General features: G+C 39.6%; 4 protein-coding genes and 1 pseudogene across 4 annotated transcripts; 4 read left to right on the plus strand and 1 right to left on the minus strand.

The window, feature by feature from the left end:
• LOC122074327 overlaps positions 1-2808 on the plus strand; it is a 4286-nt pseudogene extending 1478 nt beyond the window's left edge.
• Positions 2809-6102: 3294 nt separating this feature from the next.
• Positions 6103-8232, plus strand: LOC122074328. Its single transcript, XM_042639155.1, has 6 exons — positions 6103-6228; positions 6366-6485; positions 6843-6998; positions 7281-7442; positions 7641-7807; positions 8031-8232. The coding sequence occupies exons 1-6, from the start codon at positions 6103-6105 to the stop codon at positions 8230-8232; spliced, it is 933 nt and encodes a 310-aa protein (XP_042495089.1).
• Positions 8233-8334: 102 nt separating this feature from the next.
• LOC122073282 lies at positions 8335-9708 on the plus strand. The gene is made up of 2 exons (XM_042637839.1): positions 8335-8828; positions 9186-9708. The coding sequence occupies exons 1-2, from the start codon at positions 8468-8470 to the stop codon at positions 9311-9313; spliced, it is 489 nt and encodes a 162-aa protein (XP_042493773.1). The 5' UTR covers positions 8335-8467; the 3' UTR covers positions 9314-9708.
• An 834-nt stretch (positions 9709-10542) lies between these two features.
• On the minus strand, positions 10543-12268 carry LOC122073280. The gene has a single exon (XM_042637837.1). It carries the CDS (start codon positions 12059-12061, stop codon positions 10814-10816), a length of 1248 nt encoding a protein of 415 aa, XP_042493771.1. The 5' UTR covers positions 12062-12268; the 3' UTR covers positions 10543-10813.
• A 634-nt stretch (positions 12269-12902) lies between these two features.
• Positions 12903-20021, plus strand: LOC122073281 (3-hydroxyacyl-[acyl-carrier-protein] dehydratase FabZ-like). Its single transcript, XM_042637838.1, has 4 exons — positions 12903-13474; positions 13564-13624; positions 13779-13923; positions 19592-20021. The coding sequence occupies exons 1-4, from the start codon at positions 13228-13230 to the stop codon at positions 19844-19846; spliced, it is 708 nt and encodes a 235-aa protein (XP_042493772.1). The 5' UTR covers positions 12903-13227; the 3' UTR covers positions 19847-20021.
• The last annotated feature ends 2809 nt before the right edge of the window (positions 20022-22830 follow it).

Raw genomic sequence — 22830 nt, forward strand, 5'->3', positions numbered from 1 at the left:
TTTTTTCTATCTGAGAAAATTGGATGACTACTAGGAATCTAGGATTCTCCTTCACTGTAGAGAAAAAAGAATCCCTTTCCTCCATTGGTGAGATAACCCATGACTAGACCATTAACCTTTTAGGTCATCATTATACTCCCACCCTGTATTGATGAAGTAGAAACTATCCACTCCTTCGACAATTTGATAGTACCAATGCAGGAAACTTGGTCCTTCATACTATATATGCAGTAATGCACAGTGAAAGTCAGTAAATCAGTAGCAATACCTAGTGGAGAGATCCAGTAAGAGAGGAGCTGGAATCCTCCAAGAGGCCCCAACCCTTCTCTCTCTGAACCTTACAGTCACTAGGGAGGACTACTGGGATTTTTTTAAGAAGAAAAAGCTAAAACTCCAAAACAGAGTGCAGTAAGCAATAGCCAAGACCTAAACAGAAACAGAACATCAAAACAGAGCAGGGAATCACATCTTTCAATAAATATGGAATGAAATTTGTTTCCTGGGATATTTCTAATTGTTCTAGCATGATGGACGGAAGGATAATAATTCCATCCTTTGTACCTCCAAAAGCAGTCCTCTGCAAACAAGATAAGAGTTGTATATATCATCAATGGTACAAGATCCAACATCCAATCCACAGTGATATACACGGCTTATATCAAATATGTTTCATGGGATATTTCAAATTATATTTCATTAATATCAGATTATCTTTTTTTCTGTTTTTGCAAGTAGACCAAAACAGAGAACTTGGTGATGGCTGATTATAAGGTGATTCAGGCTGGGGAGATGACAATCCTTCTGTGTTTCTGATGACAATTGTAAAAACCTTGCAAGGTGAATACCAATTGACAAATGGTTATGGCCCAGACAATGCACCTCAAGTTATGAGAGTAAGAAATCAGCTATCTTTTCCTAACAACAAAAACCTAGACTTCTCCAATAAATCTGCACTAGTTTCCACATAGTTTCAAATAAGAATTGGAACAGCACGTTCTCTACTTCTTCCCCTTTAATCTACCTATGAGATAATAACCTTCACTACTACTAAATGAAATTAACACATAAATGACTAATGATCTATGCATTTTAGGACCACTGGAGCACTTACATTGTGGAAGAGGATTTCAAGTTAATGTCTCAAAATGGTCTAAATGCGGTGAGGATTCCAGTCGGATAATGCTTTTAGATGGGCACAGTAAGTAGCAATAAATCATATTTTTCCATATTCAGAAGCATTTACAAGCCATTTAAGAAAATACCCATTTACCTCATAATTCTTATGGCTTCATTCTTCACCAATGCAGATTTAAAAGAAGTTGAAAAAACACAACATTTTGAACTGTCATGGAATACAAACAGTCATTTTCTTGTCTTTGTGCAGGACATACAGTATGAAGATTATAGTTGATCTGCATGCAGTTCCTGGCTCGCAGAACGGCAACGACAACAGTGGTACAAGAGACGGATATCAGGAATGGGGAGACTCCAACATACAGGATTGTGTTAATGTCATAGACTTCTTAGCTTCCAGGTTCAAGAAATTAACCTTCCATAAAACTTCCTTACAATATACTGTAACATAAGTTTTTACATTGCCCACCAAGTTAATACTCTTACATATCTCCTCTTCTACTGATCTGCTAGTGTCAGATTCATTCCATAAACATGAGATAACTCTTTGCATGTTTCACATTTTGAAACTACTATATTATTGGCTCCATCACTAATCTTCATTAATCAAGACAACTTATTTCAGTAAATTGGTCTACTAATGACCGACTGATAGATCATAGAAGGTTCCTAACCACTCAACTATCATTGATTTACAGGTATGCTAAGAATCCAAGCCTTGCTGCAGTGGAACTGATCAACGAGCCTCTCGCGCCTGGGGTCACATTTGAGAACCTAAATAAATATTATAAAGCTGCTTATCAAACTGTAAGAAAGCACAGTTCAAGTGCTTATGTGATCTTATCTAACAGGTTGGGACCTGCTGATGCTAGAGAGTTCCTTCAACTAGGAAGAAGCCTCAAACGCTCTGTTATTGATGTCCACTACTACAATCTCTATTCTCATGTATTCAACAACATGAATGCACAACAGAATATTGACTTTATCTACATAAACCGCTCAGAGCAGTTGAGTGAAGTCACCACAACCGATGGTCCACTAATTTTCGTAGGTAAGCACCAATTATATGGTCAGCACACATGATTTCAACACTAGAGAAAAAAACCATGTACCAAACATGATCTGCAAGTCTGCAAGTGCTGAAATATTCAAACACTTGACTCCATTACAAACTTCAAGTGCCAAAGAGAAGTTATTGAGCGCTCCATGGCAATAGTCTGTAATGTTATCATGTTCGTAAAAGATAATCTGAAGGGATGCCAAACTAGGCCACAGCTATACAAGTCTGTTTTGATTTAGAATCTGTGCTAACAAAACATAGACCAGTGCAGAGGTCTAACCTCTTTGTTAAGATTTTCGTATGCTCAACAAATTAACATTGCTGTGATTGGAATGGGTTTTATTGCAGGGGAATGGACTGCAGAATGGGAAGTCAAGGGAGCATCAATGCAAGACTATCAGAGGTTTGCGAAAGCCAAAATGGACGTCTATGGACAGGCCACATTCGGATGGGCTTACTGGTCTTACAGGAATGTGAACCACCACTGGAGTCTCAAGTGGATGATCGAAAACAATTATATTAGGTCTCTACCAAGGCTGCTAGCTCCTTTTTCTTCTTTCAGTGCAAATAATGCTCCCAGGTGGAGTTCTAGGCTTCTAGCTATCTATAGGTGATGTAGATCGAGCCTTCAAAACAGGTTCAAGGTGGTTCAATGCTGCCCCAAAATTTGGGCCAAACTTCCAGCCTATCAAGAAGCAGGCTCCAGTCTGTTTTCCCAGCTTGCGTGGACTTTTCTTCTGTCTTGGGCAGCAAGGCCATCGAGTGAGATCTGTCTCCATTCTTCCTACCTTGGACAGAAACTTCTAGAAGGTCTTTTGGACAGCTGTAGGGGCCTTGAAGGAGCCCTATCAATTTCAGTTTTGGCTTCCTTTTTGTCTCTTATTTCTGACTTGGTCAACAAGTTCAAAGGCCAAGCAAAAAATCGATTGGAAGATTCAGAAGTTGTTATTTGTTTCCCTTTATTTTTTTTACTTCTTCATGTCAAACAATTAAGTTTCAATTAGGAAAGTTTTAGATGGGAATGGTTTCCTTTTTTGTAATTATGTTTCCTTTTTTTTTGCTTTCTATTTTGTAAAGGCTTTCAAGCCTAATTAAGAGAATCGATCAGCACTTTGAGACAGAGTTTTAGTCAATGAAATTGAAGTTTGTCTTCATGGCTGAAAGAGTCGTTTGAGTGGGTGAGATGCCTAAATTTTGAGAGGGTGGGAGGCCTAAGGGAGAGGGTGAGAAGCCTAATCCATCTATCTTCTTTTCCCCTTCTCATCCTTCATCGATTTCCTTTCTTTTCTTTCCTCTATTTTTATTGTACATCTGGGTAATCAAGTGTTATCTGAGATCTATTTGAAGACCAACATCAGTTCCCCAAATCTAAGGTATAATAAAAAATTATTGGCAAATGAGAAATAGTTTCCTAATTTTCCATAGAATGCTCGCATTGGACAGAAACAAGCATTCGGAAATCAAATGGTTCAACATATGAATTCAATCCCATACAGTAGCCCATGCAAAAACCAGAAGTCTGCATCCTAGAAGGAATTTCCTCCACTGATGCTTTCAGGTAAGATCCTGCACTCATAAATCTATTAGGAACAACCAAAGATAGGCCAGGAAATCAGATAAGTGAACAAAGAAAAAATTCTGTAACTGGTTCTTGGCAGTACTGTAGCAAAAACTAGTTATGGATATGAATTAAATCCCACGGAAAGAGGAGGTTCTTTGGGGTTGAATTCTGGAGTTTCAATCGCCCATGGAGGGCAGTCTATGGCCAGAATATCAGGCCCAACCGATTGCTCACTTGGGAGATTATCCGACTCACTTGGGGAGATTTTCTCATACACAAGCTTGCAAGCCAACATCAGTTCCTGTTTGTTGCTCTAATTGATTACATGTATATTTAAAGACTTGTAATAGAAACTAACCTAATCAAACTCAATGACATAAGTAGAGTCTGAATCAAACTCCATAATCCATCCTACGACTCTATGAACATGAATAAAATAGTAAAAGGAATTCACTCTAGTAACATCTAATTAATCCAAGTGAACCAAGAACTGCATCATGCACTCACCAGCAGGAAGAAAGGACGGGACGGTGATCGTAAAAGAGCTGTCCTTCAACGCTTCAAATGGGTACTCCATGGGAAAATTCCAGAGTTCTCCCTTTCCAGATTCTTCAGTCTCACTCAACCACTCTACTGTTGGAAGCCTGAAAACCTTTAAAGGCCAGACGCTAGGCAAGATATGGTACAAGAAGACCAAAAGCGTCAAGAGACTGGAAACAAAGGCCCCCGTTTGACAACATTTCCGTTATGGAAGAATGGATCTGAACAAGAAGTGATTTTTTGTGATTCCATTCCGAAAGAGTGATTCTGTGGAAGTACAAATGCGAGGAACGTAACGCAAAAAGTGATTCCAAGTCAGAAAAGAAACAGATTTGCGTTTGAAAGGCACTTTTATCGGAATCACTTCTAAAATTTTCCATAATAACCCAAATTCAACATCGTAGGGTTGCAATCAAGGACTTAGTTATCCGTATCGGTATTGGTCTTGGATTATATCTATCAGGGATCAGCTGTATTGGTCTGGATGATCGATCAATATTATTCTTATTTTTTATAAGAATTATCTAAATATTGATACAATACCTGATCCTAGATCAGTTAGGTATCGATATCGGTCTCCTAAAACCATGGTTGAATAGCTCATCTTAACCATTTCTTCAAGGTTCATCAATGAACCTTTCAAGATAAATAAAAAAAAAATGTGTACCCAATGCATGAGACTCCCTGCATACCTTTAGGATAAATCTTTGTGAATAGTACCTCTATGGATTTAGGCCATCTAGCTTTGATGTACAATGACCTTGTCTCATTGGGACATTAATAATTGGATCAAGTTTTCTTTCACCAAGTGATATACTCACAAATCTAAGATCGTTATTACTCTCTCTTCTAATTGTTGAAGGTCAAAGTACCATTCATCACATCCAAGCACCCATCCAAGGCCATTGATGACCATCAGTGAAGGAAAAGCCAGTCCAACTGTTAACTGCTAATGCCTACTTATGAGATTGTGCTTTGTTCTATGTATAACATCGCATCTGAGTCTCACAGCTCTCACTAGTCAACATTTCTCCAAAAAGTTGGTCGGTACTAACACAGAAAAGAGACGAGGCAATGGAAAAAGTGGAATTTCTTGGGTCTTCTTTCCTCAATGATCATCAATTCATATAACAAAACGAATAAATCAAAATTCACCAATCAGAAACCAGATCATTGTTAGTTTGTGTAAGGGAGAACGGATCAGGTTCATCACGTACGAGAATGTTCTCGTACATTCTTGGTCCGTGGATTTAGAGTCTATTAAATGAAAAAAAGAGAAAATTGATTCTAAATCTATGGACCAAGGTCGTTTTTGTACATGAACCCGATCCACTCTATGTGGAAGGAGCTCACAAACTAGTCTTGCTGTAATTGTACCAAGAATATAGATCAAACTCTCCTTCAAGGCTTCAATTGAGCAAATTGCGAAGAGGAGCTCCAGAGATTATGGCAATATCCGCTCTCAATGGTCTCCGAAGACTGCGAGCATGTTCTATCGTTTAATCAGACAGGCCATCTTCCACAGTACAAACCACTATTGCAAGTCAGAAAGAAAAAAAAAAAAAAAAAAAAGTTCCACATGAGAGCTTTGAATCCATAGCTGACAATATCAACTACTCACTTATTATCGACTTCCAATGGGTTACCAAAAAAAATGAAAATTCGACTTCCAATGAGTCGACATATACTCCTTAACCAGCACAAGCGCAAAGATAGAGAGAGAGAGAGAGATGGCAAGCTACCTTAGTTCATTTCTTCTCTCTATTCCTTCTCTGGGTTTACCAATCAAAGCTGTGAATCTTGGAGGATGGCTTGTTGCAGAAGGGTGGATGACACCATGGCTCTTCGATGGAATGAGTTTTTGCCAAGTGTCACGTCATCACCAGAAGGAGATAATGGCCGGAAAGAGAAGACTAAGAGGGGGTGTGATCGGGTTCTCTAGTGAAGGCCACATAGTAACCGGAACGGATAGTCAGAGGGCCTGAGAGTTTCACTCTTTTTCTTAGATCAAGACTCTTTTTTTCCATTCCCCTTCCTCTTTCTTCTAATGTATGGTCTTTTGATGTTTAGGATAGAACCCAAGTGCAGTTCATGTCTGTGAAGCTAAAGAAATATCTCAGTGCCGAGAATGGTGGTGGAGCCACTATGGTGACTAATCGCACGGACGCCTCCGGCTGGGAAACTTTTAAGGTATCGCAATTACAGAGACAATTTGAATTTAGTTTATATGAGATCACATAATCTTCTTATGGTGGAGAAATTTTCTTCGCATTGCACAAAGAGAATCTAGCTTTCGGGTGTCATTATTCCTTCTACCCCCACCATGATCCATTTTACGGAGTCCAAAATATCCTCGGCACTATTTCAGGAATATCATACATCGATCAGAATCTGTGGATTAAAGATATACTCACTTCACTGTGGGTGAAGAAAAACTCAATTCTCTTTTTCTTTCTTTTCCTTTATCTGATATGCCATCTTCTCAACCATATGCAGCTGTGGAGGATCAATGAGTCCACTTTCAACCTCTGAGTTTTCAATAAACAGTATGTGGGAATTAGTACAAGAGGCCAGAGAATAAGAGCTGTAGCACATTCAAACCAACCCGGTACGTCAGAAACGTTTCAGATTGTAAGGAACGGCAATGATCCCAAGCGAATCCGTAATTTCCGCATCCGAGCACCAAATGGCCAGTTTTTACCGGTAAAAACTTTATTTTGGAGGGGTCTTCATGCAAAAACTAGTTCACTACTTGAAATTTAGGATCCATGAAGTCCATTTTATTTCAAAAAAGAAAGGGGGGGAAAAAAAAAAAAAAACAAACAAACAAACAAGGACAGACAGTGGCTTTCCTAATATTAATGTATACACATAGCAGTCATGTTAAAAATGGAAGATACTCTGATCTGAGTCCAGAGTCCAGATACCAATGGGTGTTAAATCATATTTCATTAATATGGGATAATCATTTTTCTGTTTTGCAAGCAGACTAAAACAGAGACATTGGTGACTGCCGATTTTCAAGGTGATCAAGGTTGGGGAGATGACAATCCTTCTGTGTTTGAGATGAAGATTGTACACACCATGCAAGGTGAATTCCAATTGACATATGGCTATAGTCCTGACAGAGCACCTCAAATTATGAGAGTAAGAAACCAGCTATCTTTTCCTAACAACTACAATAAATCTGCACTAGTTTCCTCATAGTCTCAAATATATATGGAAAGAGAAAGTTCTCTTCTTCTTCCCCTTTAATCTACATAAGAAATAATAACCTTCAGTAGTGTCCTTCACAACTACTAAATTAAATAAGCACATAAATGACTAATGATCTATGCACTTTAGGACCACTGGAGCACTTACATTGTGGAAGAGGATTTCAAGTTCATGTCTCAAAATGGTCTAAATGCAGTGAGGATTCCAGTCGGATGGTGGATAGCAAGTGATCCACCACCCAAGCATTTTGTTGGTGGGTCTATACAAGCTCTGGATAATGCTTTTAGATGGGCACAGTAAGTAGCAATAAATCATATTTTTGCATATTCAGAAGCATTTACAAGCCAATTTTAAGAAAATATCCATTTACCTCATAATTCTTATGGCTTCATTCTTCACCGATGCAGATTAAAAAGAAGTTGAAAAAACACAAAACATATGAAGGAACCTTAACAGTAGAAGTAAATTTGAAATGTCATGGAATAAAAAGAAAAAATTCGTTTCCTTGTGTTTGTGCAGGACATACAGTATGAAGATTAGAGTTGATCTGCATGCAGTTCCTGGCTCGCAGAATGGCAACGACCACAGTGGTACAAGAGATGGATATCAGGAATGGGGAGCCTCCAACATACAGGATTGTGTTAATGTCATAGACTTCTTAGCATCTAGGTTCAAGAAATTAACCTTCCATAGAACTTCCTTACAATATACTGCAACATAAGTTTTTACATTGTCCACCAAGTTAATACCCATAAATTTCAGCATACTTCTACTGATCTGCAAGTGTCAGATCCATTCCATAAACATGAGATGACTCTTTGCATGTTTCACATTTGCTGAAACTAATATATCTCTAATCATCATCATTAATCAGGACAACTTATTTCAGTAATTCAGTGTACTAATGACTGACTAATTGAAGGTTCCTAACCACTCAAGTACTCAAACTATCATTGATGTACAGGTATGCTAACAATCCAAGCCTTGCTGCAGTGGAACTGATCAATGAGCCTCCCGCGCCTGGGGTCACATTTGAGAACCTAAATAAATATTATAAAGCTGGTTATGACACTGTAAGGAAGCACAGTTCAAGTGCTTATGTGATCCTATCTAACAGGTTGAATAATTCTGATGCTGCAGAGTTCCCCCAACTAGCAAGAGGCCTCAAAGACTCTGTTATTGATGTCCACTACTACAATCTCTATGATACTGTATTCAACAACTTGACTGCACAACAGAATATTGACTTTATCTACAGCAACCGCTCAGTGCAGTTGAGTGAAGTCACCACAATAGATGGTCCACTGAGTTTCGAAGGTAAGCACCAATTATATAGTCTCCACACATGATTTCAACACTAGAGCGATAAAGCCACGTACCAAACATGAACTGTGAATGCTTAAATATTGAAACAATGGACTCCATTATAAACTTCAAGTGACAAAGAGAAGTTATTGAGTGCTCCAAAAGCAATAGTCTGTGATGTTATCATGTTTGTGAAAGATGATCTGAAGGAATAGCAAGCTAGGCCAGAGCTACACAAGTGTGTTTTGATTTAGAATCTGTATTAACAAAACATTGACCAGTGAAGAGGTCTAACCTCTTAGATAAGATTTTCAGATGTTCAACAAATTAACACTGCTGTGGTTTTTTTTTTCTTCTTTTGTTGGGCAGGGAATGGACTGGAGAATGGGAAATCAATGGAACATCAATGCAAGACTATCAGAGGTTTGCAAAAGCCCAACTGGAAGTATATGGAAAGGCCACTTTTGGATGCGGGTACTGGTCTTACAGGAATGTGAAAAACAAGTGGAGTCTCAAGTGGATGATCAAACACAATTATATTAAGATATAGGCCCTCTACCAAGGCTGCCAGCCTCTTCTATCTGCTTTCAGTGCAAATAATGCTCCCAAGTGGAGTTCCAGCCGTCTACAGATCCAACTTTGATGGTGTATCTGAGAGTAAACACGTCTTTTCATTAGGCGCAGAGTAAGACTGCATCATTGGATGGTCAAAATAATCAACTAAGAAATCAAATTAAAATATTTATCGATTGGCTTGTTGCATCCATTCAAGCAGCTCAAATTTTGTGCTAGCGGCTCCTCTTTGTTTTTTACCTACATAAGAATACCTTGTCTTATACCTATTGAAATTCCAGGTGGTGTGGAGTGAAATCAATTGCAATGAGTTTCATATTAGTCCTACAACACATTAGTTAAATCAGAGAAGACTTATTCCACTGTCCCCTTTAAGGCCAGACATGATTTGAACTGTTTGTGCAGAGTTTGCAAACCAATCATTAAAAAAAATTAGAAAAAAAAAAAAAAAAAACATTCCCCAAGCTTTTTAGTACCCAAGAATATTATTTTCTCCAACACTAGGACACTGGAAACCTTTCAAGCAAATATCCTGCAGCCGCTTTCCATCCAGATACCTAACCAATTGCAACAAGGATAGCATCCCATGCCATTAGAATGACCAGAGAAGAAAAAGTACTCCTTCGTATTACTCCACAGACCCTGGCACCAGCCAGGCAACCTACGAACATAGGAGCTACAGAACAATGAATGACCAGCTGACTACTGACTAGTGACTAGCAGATTAGTTTACCAGATCAGATATTGCACAAGATACATATACCTGAGTATGATACCCTTCCAATTTATGCATAACTGAAAGTCACACATAAAAGCCCACCTCTGAAGGATCAAATTGTTCCCGGCTAATTAATCTGGAAACATAGGAGCTGAAATAAAAGTAAAGAGAACTATGGTTTAACTTCTGAGGAGTTAGGGTTACGCTTTTGACCCTTGAATCATGAAAAGAGAGAACAATTTACTTCCGATCACTTCATGAACAAAATGATACCACCACCGGTTCTTTATCTTTTCTTTTCTCAGACCATATTACACCCAATTAAATGGGGATGGCATTAAGAATTCAACCTCATACAGGCAAGAAATAGTGAACAAATCATCTCAAATCAACAAACCAGAACACATGCATGGGTGCAAGCTAAAGCTCACAATGTATGACAATATGCTCAAAATCATTATGCGGAATATGTAACCATAGACGACACCAACTACTAAGATCAATCAAAACGTAAAATACATACGGTGAATTGTGAGTATATCTGGAACCTAATAAAAAATAATTTCACTACAACAAAGAAATCTTACAAATGCTTACTCCATTGATCATCTCAGAGATGTTTAAGGAGCTGCTGCTGTAGATTGACTATACAAGAGAGATCATACTAGCACTGGTAACTGCCTACGAACTATCCAATGACCATTCATTATGAAACCAAAAGATTCTCTGGTTTCTTGGCTTTGCTAGGTGTGATCGCATTCGAAGCAACATTGGCAACAGCTGCCGCCTTCGCAGCAAAGCGTGCCCGATTGTCAAGCTGAATGAGGCTACGTGTGGCCAAGATCGCCTGTGGGACCAGATCATGCGATGCCCTAGCATACAAACACCTCACTGCCAACGAGGCCGCGTCCCTTACATCTTGCGAATTCAGGGGCGCCAAGAGGCAATGCCCAAGAATTCTCAATACCGGCTGCAAAAGCTCCCAGGGAAGCGGAACTCTTGACCCTCGGGAAAACCCACTTTCGTTACAATCTTCTCCAATCCCCAATCTGTTCATCCCTTCAACAGAATCCCGAATCAGATCGTTTTCCTCCTCTTCGTCCTCATCTGCAACCCTAACCCTTGCAAAATTCTCATTCCCATAGCACCCGCCTTCAGCAATGTCGTCAAGTTCACTCTTGCAGGGGCAATTTTGCCCCGCCCACCCAGCGGCGAACTGACACAAGTCAAGTTTGGAGCAGCTAGGCATCTGAGAGATTTGCTTGAAATAGCAATCAAGCGCGATGGCGACTATACAAGCCCGTTTCGTCGACTTGACGTCGATCTGTGGTTCGAGAGGATGGCAGAGAACCCCGATGGACGGCTGAGGTTCGACGGTGACCCGATGGGCAGACTGGTTCCGTGACGCGTGGTACAGCGATGGCTGCGAGAGATCTGGAATTGAGATCAATATAGGTTTTCCGCCGCGAGCTTTGGTTTCAGAAGCGTATAGCGCTAAGAGAACAGCTTCAAAGCCTGCAAGAGATGGAGTTGGATTGTCGGAAGCCGTAGATACGACGCGAGAGAGATAGATTCCTGCAATGAGAGGAATGAAGGAGAGAACGACGAGGCGGAGCTCGGGATTGGAAGACTGAAAGGTCTCGTAAAGCCATTGACAGAGAGGATCATCGCCGGACCCGGAGGAGGAGGAGGAGAGAGAAGAGGAGATGGTCATGTGGGCTTCATGGGACTCGAGGAGAGATCGAGCAGGGCGGTCTGAGTCGGCGAGAGAGGAGAGAGACGTGAAGAAAGGGAGGATCGAAGATAGGGCATGGATGCGCGATCGAGCCTTGGAAATAGCTTCCCACCATGACTGCATCGAATTAGGGTTTCCATTCTGGTTTGAGTTCGAGCTTAGGTGATCCGAAGAGGCTTGCGATGGGGAGCCAGCGGTCCGACTCAGTTGGATCTCCATCGCTGCACTGCAGTTCCTAGTCCCTAGACCCCCCTACTCCTTACAGTTGAGTCGATTCTCTGTCTCTCTCTCTCTCTCTCTCTCTCCGCGTGGACGGTCGTTTCAGAGAAGCAATAATAGCGGAAATGCCAAAAGGAAAAAACGGAACCTGGGTTGAGATCTTGGGATGAGCCCGGCCTGATGAAGCCAGCCGAACCCTATGTGTAATGTATATCAATTAGATCATAAATGCACACATATGACACACCCCACCCACACTTTAACAACAACGATAACAAACCTTATCCAAACTAAATGAGGTTGACTACGGAGTTCACAATAGAAACAAAGCCACATATCCGGGACATTCCACCTAAAAGCGATTAACAACATGGATCTTTGCTATCTAAACAGCTCTATTTGATATCACGCTATGATCTAGATTGAGTGAGTTATTGCGTATCATTCCTTACCAATTCTTCCATGATCATTTTAGGCCTGCTCCTCCGAGACACACAATCCACACTCATTTTTTAATCCACCAACACTACTCACACTCTTTATTTTTTAATTCGTTCACAACACTCACACCCTTTATGGGTTTATATCTTGTTGAGAATATTTTTCAAGAATGATTGGTGTGGAAAATATTTCTTTTTTTTTTTTAATTCACATAGGGACATAAATGAAATTCATACGGGACATTAATGGTAAAATACAAGGTGAATTAGGTCCAACCCGATCCTGAAAGAGTAAGAATTAAGGGCTGATAGGATCAATCAAGGCCAACCCGGCCCAACCCAGTCAATTAGGGCCGGCTGGCTCTGGGCATTTGTTTCCCTTCGTATCGTCGTCAGTCTTCAGTCATTCTCGTCTACACCTTGGAGTTTAGCTCAAGTGCGGAGTGCCACTACAGTGAGGAAGCAACAGAGGCGAACTTAAAGCTAAACCCCTTTTGAAAAATGTCGAAACCCTCGTGGTTGCGCGCATGTGGTGGTTACTGGTTTGGTGGTTTAAAACTCGAAAAGATTTCCAAGTTTGCTTTGGGATCTCCGCTTCTTTGATTGCCATCCAACGACTTTCAACCTAAAAACGTTACTATTAAATCCATTCTACTTATTACTACTTAACTTAGATCGATTGCCTTCTTCTGATACGGCGATTCGTCTTCACTTCTTCAATCTGCCATGGAAGCTACTGCCTTAACCAATTCCTTCTCATCTCCAATCACGTCTTATCGGAGAACCCTTGACCATGGCTTCTTAGCTCCTGCATCTGCCTTCTCTCAAAGAACCAACTCTTTGCCTCGAATCTCTGTTTCCAAACCCAGATCTAGTGTTTTGTCCATTGCAGCAAAGAACAGGAGTAGCTTCATCACTCGCTGCTCCGCAAATGGTGCAGAAACTGAAGACAAGGAGATACCCATAGAAAAGAGTATTTTCTGTTCCAAATCTCTTTTTGCTTATAAAATTCGGGTTTTGGTATTCTTGAGTTTTTTTCTGAATTCATGAGCTTTGTGGCAGGATATGCTGCATTTCCAACCGTTATGGATATAAACCAGATTCGCGAGATTTTGCCGCACAGGTCAGCTAACTTTCCTGTGAATTCACGGTTTTGCGTTTGGATTGCCACTTATTGCAATCGATTGTTTTGGGTTGGTGTTTTAAGACAGCATCGAACTCTAAAATTTCCTTCTACATTTCGATTAATTACTTCGCGTCTTGGAGTTGTGGTTCAGGTTTCCATTTCTTCTGGTGGATAGAGTGATCGAATACAATCCTGGGATCTCAGTTGTCGGCATTAAGAACGTAACAATAAATGATAACTTCTTCCCTGGACATTTCCCTGAGAGGCCCATTATGCCCGGTGTTCTCATGATTGAGGTATTTCTCGTTCCCGCATCTTTTTATTAGCTGTATCTAGCCATGAGCGTGGTTATGAAATCTAAGTTTCTGAAGTTGTATTATCGTTTGATGGTGATATGGCTCAGATTTCATGTTGCTCTTATACAGTTTAATAGATGTGCATTTGCATTTCTCTTGTTAGACATCTATCCTTTTCTTAAAAGTTGCTATGCCATGGAAGATTTCCAAATTGGATATTAAGCATTGGGGAATCCGAATTAATTGATTTTAAGGTCTACTTTCTACTGATCTACTGATCTACTGAACATGATATCGCTGATTTGATTTCACTAAGATTCTGAAGAGTTTTGTGGAAGCACCATTATTACAGTTGTTTGAGAGAGAGATTACTATAGTAAACGATAGAGTGCATTGCTTGATAAAAGTTAATAATTTTGGAGGTCTCCACACAATTCAACTAAGCCTTATCCAACTAAATGGATTGGTTATGCCATTCAACTGTATTGAAAACCATGCTTCTTGTCAACCCTAATTCATGCATGTCTTCTCTGACCATTTTGGAGGTCTCTGTGAGGCAGTAAAAGAAACTTTATATTATGCAAGGAGAAGTAGAATGAATGTTTTATTTTTCCTTTCCGATTGGCAACAAAAAGAACTAGAAGGAAAAATGCGTCAATTTTCTGAAACCATACTAGATCCTCTCTCCTTCGCATCATGAGTTATATGTCTATCGTGTGTTCTATAGATTATTTCCAGAGCCTAAGAAGAAACTCCACCCCAACCCCACCCCCAAAAAAAAAAAAAAAAGAAGGCTTGTATTGATGCTCCACAAAATGTGATCCTGAACTGAACGTATCAGGAGAAGATCTGTCAGCCCTGATGCATTTCTTGCAAGCATGAAACTTGATCAAGTAAGGGTGGTGAATTAATGTCTGACCATATCCTTGTATCACCAAGCTTTATCTTGTAACACCCTTGTATTCCTTTCTCTTCATGGACCTAAACTATTGCATGAGAGGTCAGATTCCATTTTTTTTGAAATAACATTCTTCATCCACACTGGATGGAAGGCCACATTGTGAGCAAGGTATCTGTCTCTTTGGGTTATTCAGTTTGCATTATGTCAACTGTCTTTCTTTAGGAGGTCCTTCCTGGTCTCCTTCTCGTGTTTCCCCTAGCATAATTTCCTTATCATATAAATCCTTCATGGGATTCGAATCAATTATTTCAGAAGACAGTGGACATCATGACATCAGTCCCTCTTATATGACTCTGCTTCCACGCACATTGTGATTGGATTCCTCCCCCCACCAACTGTTCTCAAACCAAATTTTAATGTTAGCTCCTATGGTACTGTCCAACTGGTATTGTCTGGATTTTTAGAGACCATGAAGGTTATATTATGTGTGTTTCCCTCCCCTGGTCCTGTTGGTGTCTATGAGTCAATCTCAACAGATCTGAAGGTGCTTATTGAAGGCCTGGAAATTGTATCTTCTTAGGGAAGGTTGGGTATTATGATTTGAGAGTGATTCTGCTCTGGACATCAAGTGGCTGAGTTCTGGTTCAGGTGTTCCTTGGAGATATCTGCATGTTATTTGGAAACCCAAGAACTTCAGCATGTATTGGATTTTCTCTAGTGGAGGATGATATCAGTAAATGAGAATCTATTCATATTTTTATTCTTCTTGCTAGTTTTAGTTTCTAAGCTCAATAGGGAGTAATGTGGTTATGTTAGAAGGTTCTATCTTGTGCTTTTATTTCAAGTTTGTTCAAGACACATGCATAAAAGGTGTTAACACAGAGTACATGACCTTGATTTTCAGTCTTATTGTAAACTAGAAAAATTCTACCTGTATAAATTTTCCTTGTCTCTGAATATTTTGATAATTGACCCAAAATTTATCTGTGAATTTAGTGATAAATTTATGATAATTCATCCTTAATTTGTTATGATGAAAATTATGGTGAAATTGTAGGGTAAATTTACGATGCCTAAAGTTAGGGTTAGTCTTAGTGGTTGTTTTAATGCATAAGTCTTTAGTAGACCCTATAATTTCATAATTATTGGTGCTTTCACTGAATTTTTATGGCATTTTGAAGTATACTGGTTTTCTGAAACTAATAAGGGCATAATAGATTGGTGGTTTTTTGGTTGGCCTGAATTTGTCAGTTTTAGTGAGATTTGTTGTCCAGTCTATCATCCTGTTAATTCTAGCGAAAATTACATCTCATTGTAGTGTACAGATCACTTTGACAACTGTTGAAATTTTGTTTGTTTTGGATTCCTGTTGAACACTTTTGTGCTCAGCATATATGAGTGCTATATTTGAGATGATTTTTCATCAACCTCAGTCCCCAGCAAAGCTACCTATGTGCTTCTCCAGTGTGTAATATGGGTGGAACCCAGTAATTCCACCTGTGAGACTGATTTTATATATTTGTGGAAAATCTGTTTATAGCTCATAGTGTCATGCATGTTTTTCTATTCTTTTATCACTGAAGTTTGATTAGGACTGATTCTCGTTCTCAAACTTTGGCTTTCTCCAGAAGTTTATGTTCTATTTTGAGTGTCTTAGTTTGAGGAAAAAGATAGATTTAAGAAGCAACTGCCCAAATTGATTCTCTCTGCTAACCCCAATTGCCCAAATTCCTATCGAAAAAGTAAACGATGAGTAAAGAAGAAGCAACAGCTCATGAAACAGCATAGATCAGAGGGAAGAGACTCATGAATCAGAAGATTCAGTTTGGTTAGCCATCTTTGAAACAATTCAAGATAGATTTGAGACATGAAGTAGAAAGATAGAGGAATAGATAGAGAAAATGATGAGCAAAGAGAAGAACAAAGGTGGGAAATGGGGAGATCGGACCACTCGAGAGAGAGAGAGAGAGAGAGAGGGCTATGACAGATTACCTGAGATTCTTGCGTCTCACAGTCAAGCAAGAGGTGAAATTATCAGTTCCGAGCTCCAATGAACGAAGAAGATATCAAGGGGAGGGTAAGGGTATCGAGAGGGTGGGGTTTTTTTTTTTTTTTTTTTATCGAGGTCAATGAATTAATGGTAGGGTTCTTTTTTTATTTTTTATTTTTTTTTACTTTGGAATGCAAGTAGAATATTTAAAATGCTTTTTGATTCCTAATTCTTGGTGAGGTTTTGCACCGGTCCAGTCCGTGGGAGCAAGGAATTGAACCAGACATGCCAAACAGAATTCTGCTCCCAAATTGATACCAGTGAGCAAGAATCGGGAGTGCAGCCAACCATAGCCTAAGTTCTTTAGTTGTCAGGAGTATGGGAATGTTGCAAAATTGTGTCCTATGTGAAGAAGTTAAATGCATTGGTTTCTAATACCATTGAGGAGGATGATGTAGTGGAAGTAACCAAGCCATACCTACTTGATGAAGATGCTGATTATGGTAATGATTGTGATGAGGACATTCAAGGTGTCAACCTTATATATCTTAAGTTTCAATTTTCTGTCCACCTTATGTACTCTCTCAATCTTGGTTTCCTATAATATTCAGAAGGTATAGGCCAGCCTTCGACCAGTTTTTCAGCCTTGTCGGTTTGCTTCGTTCTTCAGTTATTGATCTTCGCTACTTCTGCCTTATTGATCTCTAAATCTGGGTCATTGTGCTTCTGTCTGATGGGTTAGTTTCCTCAATCTGTCTTAACAGTATAATGCATCAGGTGATTAGCAGAAACCTGATTGATTTCAGGTTGAAATCTTCCAGCAGGGTTGAACCTCGGGGACAAAGATCTTTTAGTCTTCCAGAGCTAAGTTACTGTTTAGATTCCAAGGAGTTCTAAAAGCTTTTGCTTAACTCAAGAATACCACAGGTAGCAGGGAAGAAATATGAAAAGAGGGAGGAACATAGGAGAAACAATTAAAGCAAGGAGGGAGGAGGGGAGACTGACCTGATTTCTTGAAGTAAGAAGAAGTCAGAGAAGGATAGGGAAACCAGTAGCACAGATCGGCTATGGTAAACAGGTCACGCTGGCAACAACTCAAACAGAAATTCAATATTCAATCTCTAAATAATTGGTGGGTAATTTTAAATAGAGGCTAACAGAACCACTCCTATACATATTTAAAACACAATTGGAAAGCAAATGGGAGTCAATCTCCTGCTCTACCAATTCTACCTAAACTCCCATATAAAATTAAAGTGCCAAGTACAAAAATAGCCCCAAATATGTAACAAATCCTTACCAACCCCTATTGGATCAGAATTACCCCGGTTTGAGTTTGGTTCATCTCGGTCTAGGTTTCCTGATTGGGTTATGCCGGTCCAGCCATACCCGTGCAACTGCATCACATACTATTTTGGATTCAGGAGTGGTTTAACTGTTGTAGATTCAGTAGCAAATCTGGTGGATTCCAGGTGAGGCTCTGGTAGATTCTAAGCCTGAAAATTGGGTGGATTCATGATCTGGTTTGCTGTTCTATCTTTCTTACATCTCTATTCAATCTGTCAAGATTCAGGTCAGTATTTCTTATCTTCTAAACCCAGCAGCTATATTGTTTTACCTGAATTTCAGTTTCAAATTAATTTTTTGATGTTTGTACCAAAATCGGACCCGTTCTATGATGTTTGTTTAAGTCTAATAATAATCATGAAATTCAGTCTATATTAGGATTTGATAATTGAATTATCTAGCAATAAGAATCAGTATGTTGTTATTATCCATAAAATCACACCATCTTTGCAGCCAAAAATTGGAAGAATTTGTTGACTTTCTCTTTTTTCCCTTTGAAAGAAGCATCCTGTAGTTTTCTTGCTTTAGGCTGTTGGTTCCTGGTTTAAGTGAGATTCTGAATTTCACTTCTGTTCAAGAGGCTTTCTGTCTTGGGAGAAGCATTTTCTTGAGTTTCTAATTGGAAACCACATTCACTCATGGACTTCATTTTAAATTTTCAGATAAAATCTGAAATAACTCTTGGAATGAGTACCTAATTACCCCAAATGTACTTAGCAGTCTTGGAAAGGATTGGTATCATGTAAAGAATTGCAGAAGGAATTTAAATTCTTTGATACCTTATTTAGTTCATATAATAGAGAGCGGCTTATTCTTAAAAGATCCATTTTTTGCTGCACAACCATTTATTGGCAACCAGTAGTCTAGCTCTTATCCTTTGCAGGTTGATTTTTAACTGGTGGGTGAATATTGTGATATTGGCCCTGGTGGTGCTATAAGGCTGCACCACCCCTTTTTTGTCTAGCTAGAAGCTTTCCCATCTGATGAGTTGTAGATCCTCCCTCTGGATCTGGCTATGATGTAACAACCATTGGTATTAAGTTCTTTCTCAATAGGTCAAAAAGAGGCATTATGCTAGTAAAATAATTTCTGTGAAAAAATAGTTTATAAACTATTTCAGAACATTCTCCATGGTTGGAATTTGTGGTGAAACAGAGTTTAGGGTAATGGTCCTAATGGAGAGGTGCCAAAACTAGAAATGCAGATATCAAAATATTCCCAGCTCCTTTGCTCCCAAATGTTCAGCTTCTTTTGATTCTTACTGAGCAATGTATCTCATCCTCTTTATTGCTTAAGTTGCATCTTATGCTCTAGTTTATCTTTACTTAGCCTGGCCCCCAACAGAAAAAAGTGCATTCGTGGACTTTTGGGGCTTTAATTTGCAATTTGTATGTCCGGAAAAATAATTACGGATGTGGTTGTTGATCCAGGCAATGGCCCAGGTCGGAGGATTGGTGATGCTGCAACCTGATGTGGGTGGCTCTCGTGAAAATTTCTTCTTTGCAGGCATTGACAAAGTAAGGTTCAGGAAGCCAGTGATTGCAGGTGACACCTTGGTCATGCGAATGAATCTTGTTAAGCTGCAGAAGCGCTTTGGAATAGCCAAAATGGAAGGGAAGGCATATGTTGGAGGGGAGGTAGTATGCGAGGGAGAGTTCTTGATGGCTACTGGTAGTAGTGAATAGAGTGTAGGAGTCTTCTTTTTCTCCCCCCCCCCCTTCCCTTCAATCAAGTTTCCTTTACAATGCAAATGTGGCGGCCACCATCTGAAGTTTTATGTTTTCCTCTCTTTTGTTAAGAACATTGGCAACATGGATTTTATGCAGCAGCTGACTTATAAGTAGATTCTGCTTTTTACCACTCTTATGGTTCGTTCATGTTAATTTAGACAAGCTTGTTTTTGTAGTACCTACTGTAACTAGTACTTGATCCCAAAAGAATAACTATACCTGGTTAGAATTCTTGATTTCAGGAGAAGCGTCATGATCCATTTCATGGGCTTGAAATCGTTCTGTTTCATTATTGGTAAAAGTCGACATTTTTGTGCTTGAAACCATCCAAAGGCATAGCTGCATAAGGGCATTTTGTTCTTCAAGTATGCGTTTTTGTACTCTGATGGGAAGACATGCACACACAATAACAACCCCTAGAAATCCATGGCAGAAGCGCACAAATTACTGAAGCCTTTATGCAGGTAGGTATGACTCTGTGTCTTCTTATGTGGGAAACAACAATATGAAGAGGGAATGTCGCTTCAATGTCCGGTTCTTACACGTTACCGTCGCGGACAACAAAGAGTCGGGTTGAAATCGTCTGCAATTTCGATCTCGTACAATTCCGTGCAATACCACCTTCAGGCGGCGACACGTGTATTTATACTAAGACAATGGTCCAGATCTGGTACAACTAATAAAACATTAAATCAATGAAGAGACATTTAAATCATATCTAGACCATTGTATTGGTATCAATACACGTGTCACTGCCTAAAAGTGGTATTGCACGGAATTGTACGAGATTGGAATTGCAGACGATTTTTTTCCCAAAGAGTCCGGATCCTCTACTGTTGCAGGAGAGTAGTTGTGTCCAGGAGAGGTTCCGGACTCTCTTTTACCCTGTAAAAACCTAATTCTCAAAGCAAGCTAGATACCTCGAAGGGAGAGTATGATGAGTCTAGAATCTGGATCATCTGGTGGGGACCCACGTTTTGTTTCCAAGGCAGCAAGCCGTTGCCTGCCACTGCAATCCACTCACCTTGTTCAATCTCTCTGTACTTCTTTGAACAACACGACCTCCTCCTCCTTCTCCTCCTGCTCTTTCTCGCAGAAGGCAGCATCCCCCTTTCCTCCCTCCCCCAACCTCTCTCCATTGCCCCTGCCCTGCAATTCCGCCTAACCCTTCCCTGCTCCCAGTTTCTGTGCGACCCCGCCCCTTCCCTTGCCCAATTCACCTACTCAAATACCTCCCCACCCCTAAGACACAGTGGATGAGGAAAAACTAAAATGATATATGAAACAATAAGAAATTGCGAATAAATGATCACACAATCTGACACAAAGATTTACATGGTTTGACTAGATTTCTTACTGTGAGATGACATCTACGGACATAATTCACAAATCAATTATCCACCAGAAATTTGAATGATTTAAAGCAGTTTCTTCCGCTACAATTAGTATTCGATGATTTGATGCTTTTATCCCATGGTTCTTACGATAAGTCTAATATAAAAATTCAGGGTTAAATTTCGAGTCGGATCAGGCTGAGGACTCAACCTAAGCCTGACCCAACCCTGGGGTTTTTCAACCCCAACCCGCCCTTAGGTAAAAAAACTTGACCCAAGCCCTGTTCAGGCTCAAGGCAAGCCAGGCCGGGTTCAGGTTGTCCATGCCAAACTTTCACCCCTAGGCATTGATGCAAGTCAAACTTTATTTTGTTATTGGTGTCAGTGGGTGTTGGACATAGAGACAATGTGTTCCTTGGTAGACAAAGTTTTCAAATTGGAATATTGAAGGTACTCAATGTGTAGACCTAGTGGCCCCGCATCCCAAATCCTCTTAGAGAAAGCCGATCTCTGAATGACGTCGAGCACTATCCGATGGTGTGGGTTTCGAGTTCCTTTTTCACTCGTAAAATTTTGAAGTCGGCAAGGAAGGGTCTTCTGCCTATTGCAAGCTGGGATTTTTCTGAAAATTCTTATTCATGGCATTTTCGCACAATCAGAGAGCACTTAGAGTCGATTTGCTAATATATAACACGTTAATATCATGTGCCATGAGATCGGGTTTGAAATTGGTAGTGGAAAAAATCCAATTTACACTTCACCCAACACCGAAATCATTCGGAAGTAGTCTAATTACCAAAAGGAAGTCCAAACCAAAAGGGCTTAATGGCCCAGCCCAACGAAATACCCAAAATCACCTCAACAGGGCCCAAACGACTTGCCGGTGGCCAACATGTAAATATTAAGGGAAACCTTAAATGAGTTTGACGTGATATAAATTATAGAAGATGAAAATTGTAAAGATTTATAGACTTTTTGGCACGGAAATTGAATTGATACTCATTAAATTTATCCTTGCTAATTCACCGGTGTTTGAGAGAATGAATATCACTCTTGGAAAAGTTGGCATTAAAGCATTATCATTGTTAAAACAGTTGGTTCAATTCAAAAGGCTTCACCACAAGCGGAAATTGTGTACTTAGACCCTATAACTTGATTAGGTGATCCAAGTTTGATGAACACTTGAGCTCGGTTGAAGAGCATCAACCAGTGGCATCTACTAGTGAGTCTGTGTATTATCAAATTAAAAGTTTTGAATGGTTTTAAGAGACCTTCTAGGGGACCCTCTTTGACACCATTTGATGCATTTGACGCCTATTTGTCCTTGCAACTAGGACTGAAACGATTACATTCAGTGTGGCCTAACATGATTTGATTCAAGCATCTTTTCTTGGGAAATTTACTCACCTGGTAGACAATGCCCTATTATTTCAAAAAAACCTAAATTACAATTGAGCCGTCATCATATTTGTTGATTTCTCCTATATATTGTTTTGAATTTCAATGAGACTCATTCTTAACACTTTCATAATAGGGATCTAAAGTGTTAGTTAAAGGTTAAGTCCCTCCTTATTCCCGAGAGTTCCACCAAGCTATAACAAAAAT

Source organism: Macadamia integrifolia, chromosome 3 (genome assembly GCF_013358625.1).
Source record: "Macadamia integrifolia cultivar HAES 741 chromosome 3, SCU_Mint_v3, whole genome shotgun sequence".
In the NCBI taxonomy this organism is placed as follows: Eukaryota; Viridiplantae; Streptophyta; class Magnoliopsida; order Proteales; family Proteaceae; genus Macadamia; species Macadamia integrifolia.

Bases quoted from the DNA above. Each gene is read 5' to 3' on its own strand.
- LOC122074328 (XM_042639155.1), top strand. From the start codon at position 6,103: ATGGCTTGTTGCAGAAGGGTGGATGACACCATGGCTCTTCGATGGAAT. The intron at 6,229-6,365 runs GTTCTCTAGTGA...TTTGATGTTTAG, and splicing joins CTAAGAGGGGGTGTGATCGG to GATAGAACCCAAGTGCAGTT. The intron at 7,443-7,640 runs GTAAGAAACCAG...TATGCACTTTAG, and splicing joins GAGCACCTCAAATTATGAGA to GACCACTGGAGCACTTACAT.
- LOC122073282 (XM_042637839.1), top strand. From the start codon at position 8,468: ATGTACAGGTATGCTAACAATCCAAGCCTTGCTGCAGTGGAACTGATC. The intron at 8,829-9,185 runs GTAAGCACCAAT...TTTGTTGGGCAG, and splicing joins TGGTCCACTGAGTTTCGAAG to GGAATGGACTGGAGAATGGG.
- LOC122073280 (XM_042637837.1), bottom strand. From the start codon at position 12,061: ATGGAGATCCAACTGAGTCGGACCGCTGGCTCCCCATCGCAAGCCTCT.
- LOC122073281 (XM_042637838.1), top strand. From the start codon at position 13,228: ATGGAAGCTACTGCCTTAACCAATTCCTTCTCATCTCCAATCACGTCT. The intron at 13,625-13,778 runs GTCAGCTAACTT...GTTGTGGTTCAG, and splicing joins CGCGAGATTTTGCCGCACAG to GTTTCCATTTCTTCTGGTGG. The intron at 13,924-19,591 runs GTATTTCTCGTT...TTGTTGATCCAG, and splicing joins CCGGTGTTCTCATGATTGAG to GCAATGGCCCAGGTCGGAGG.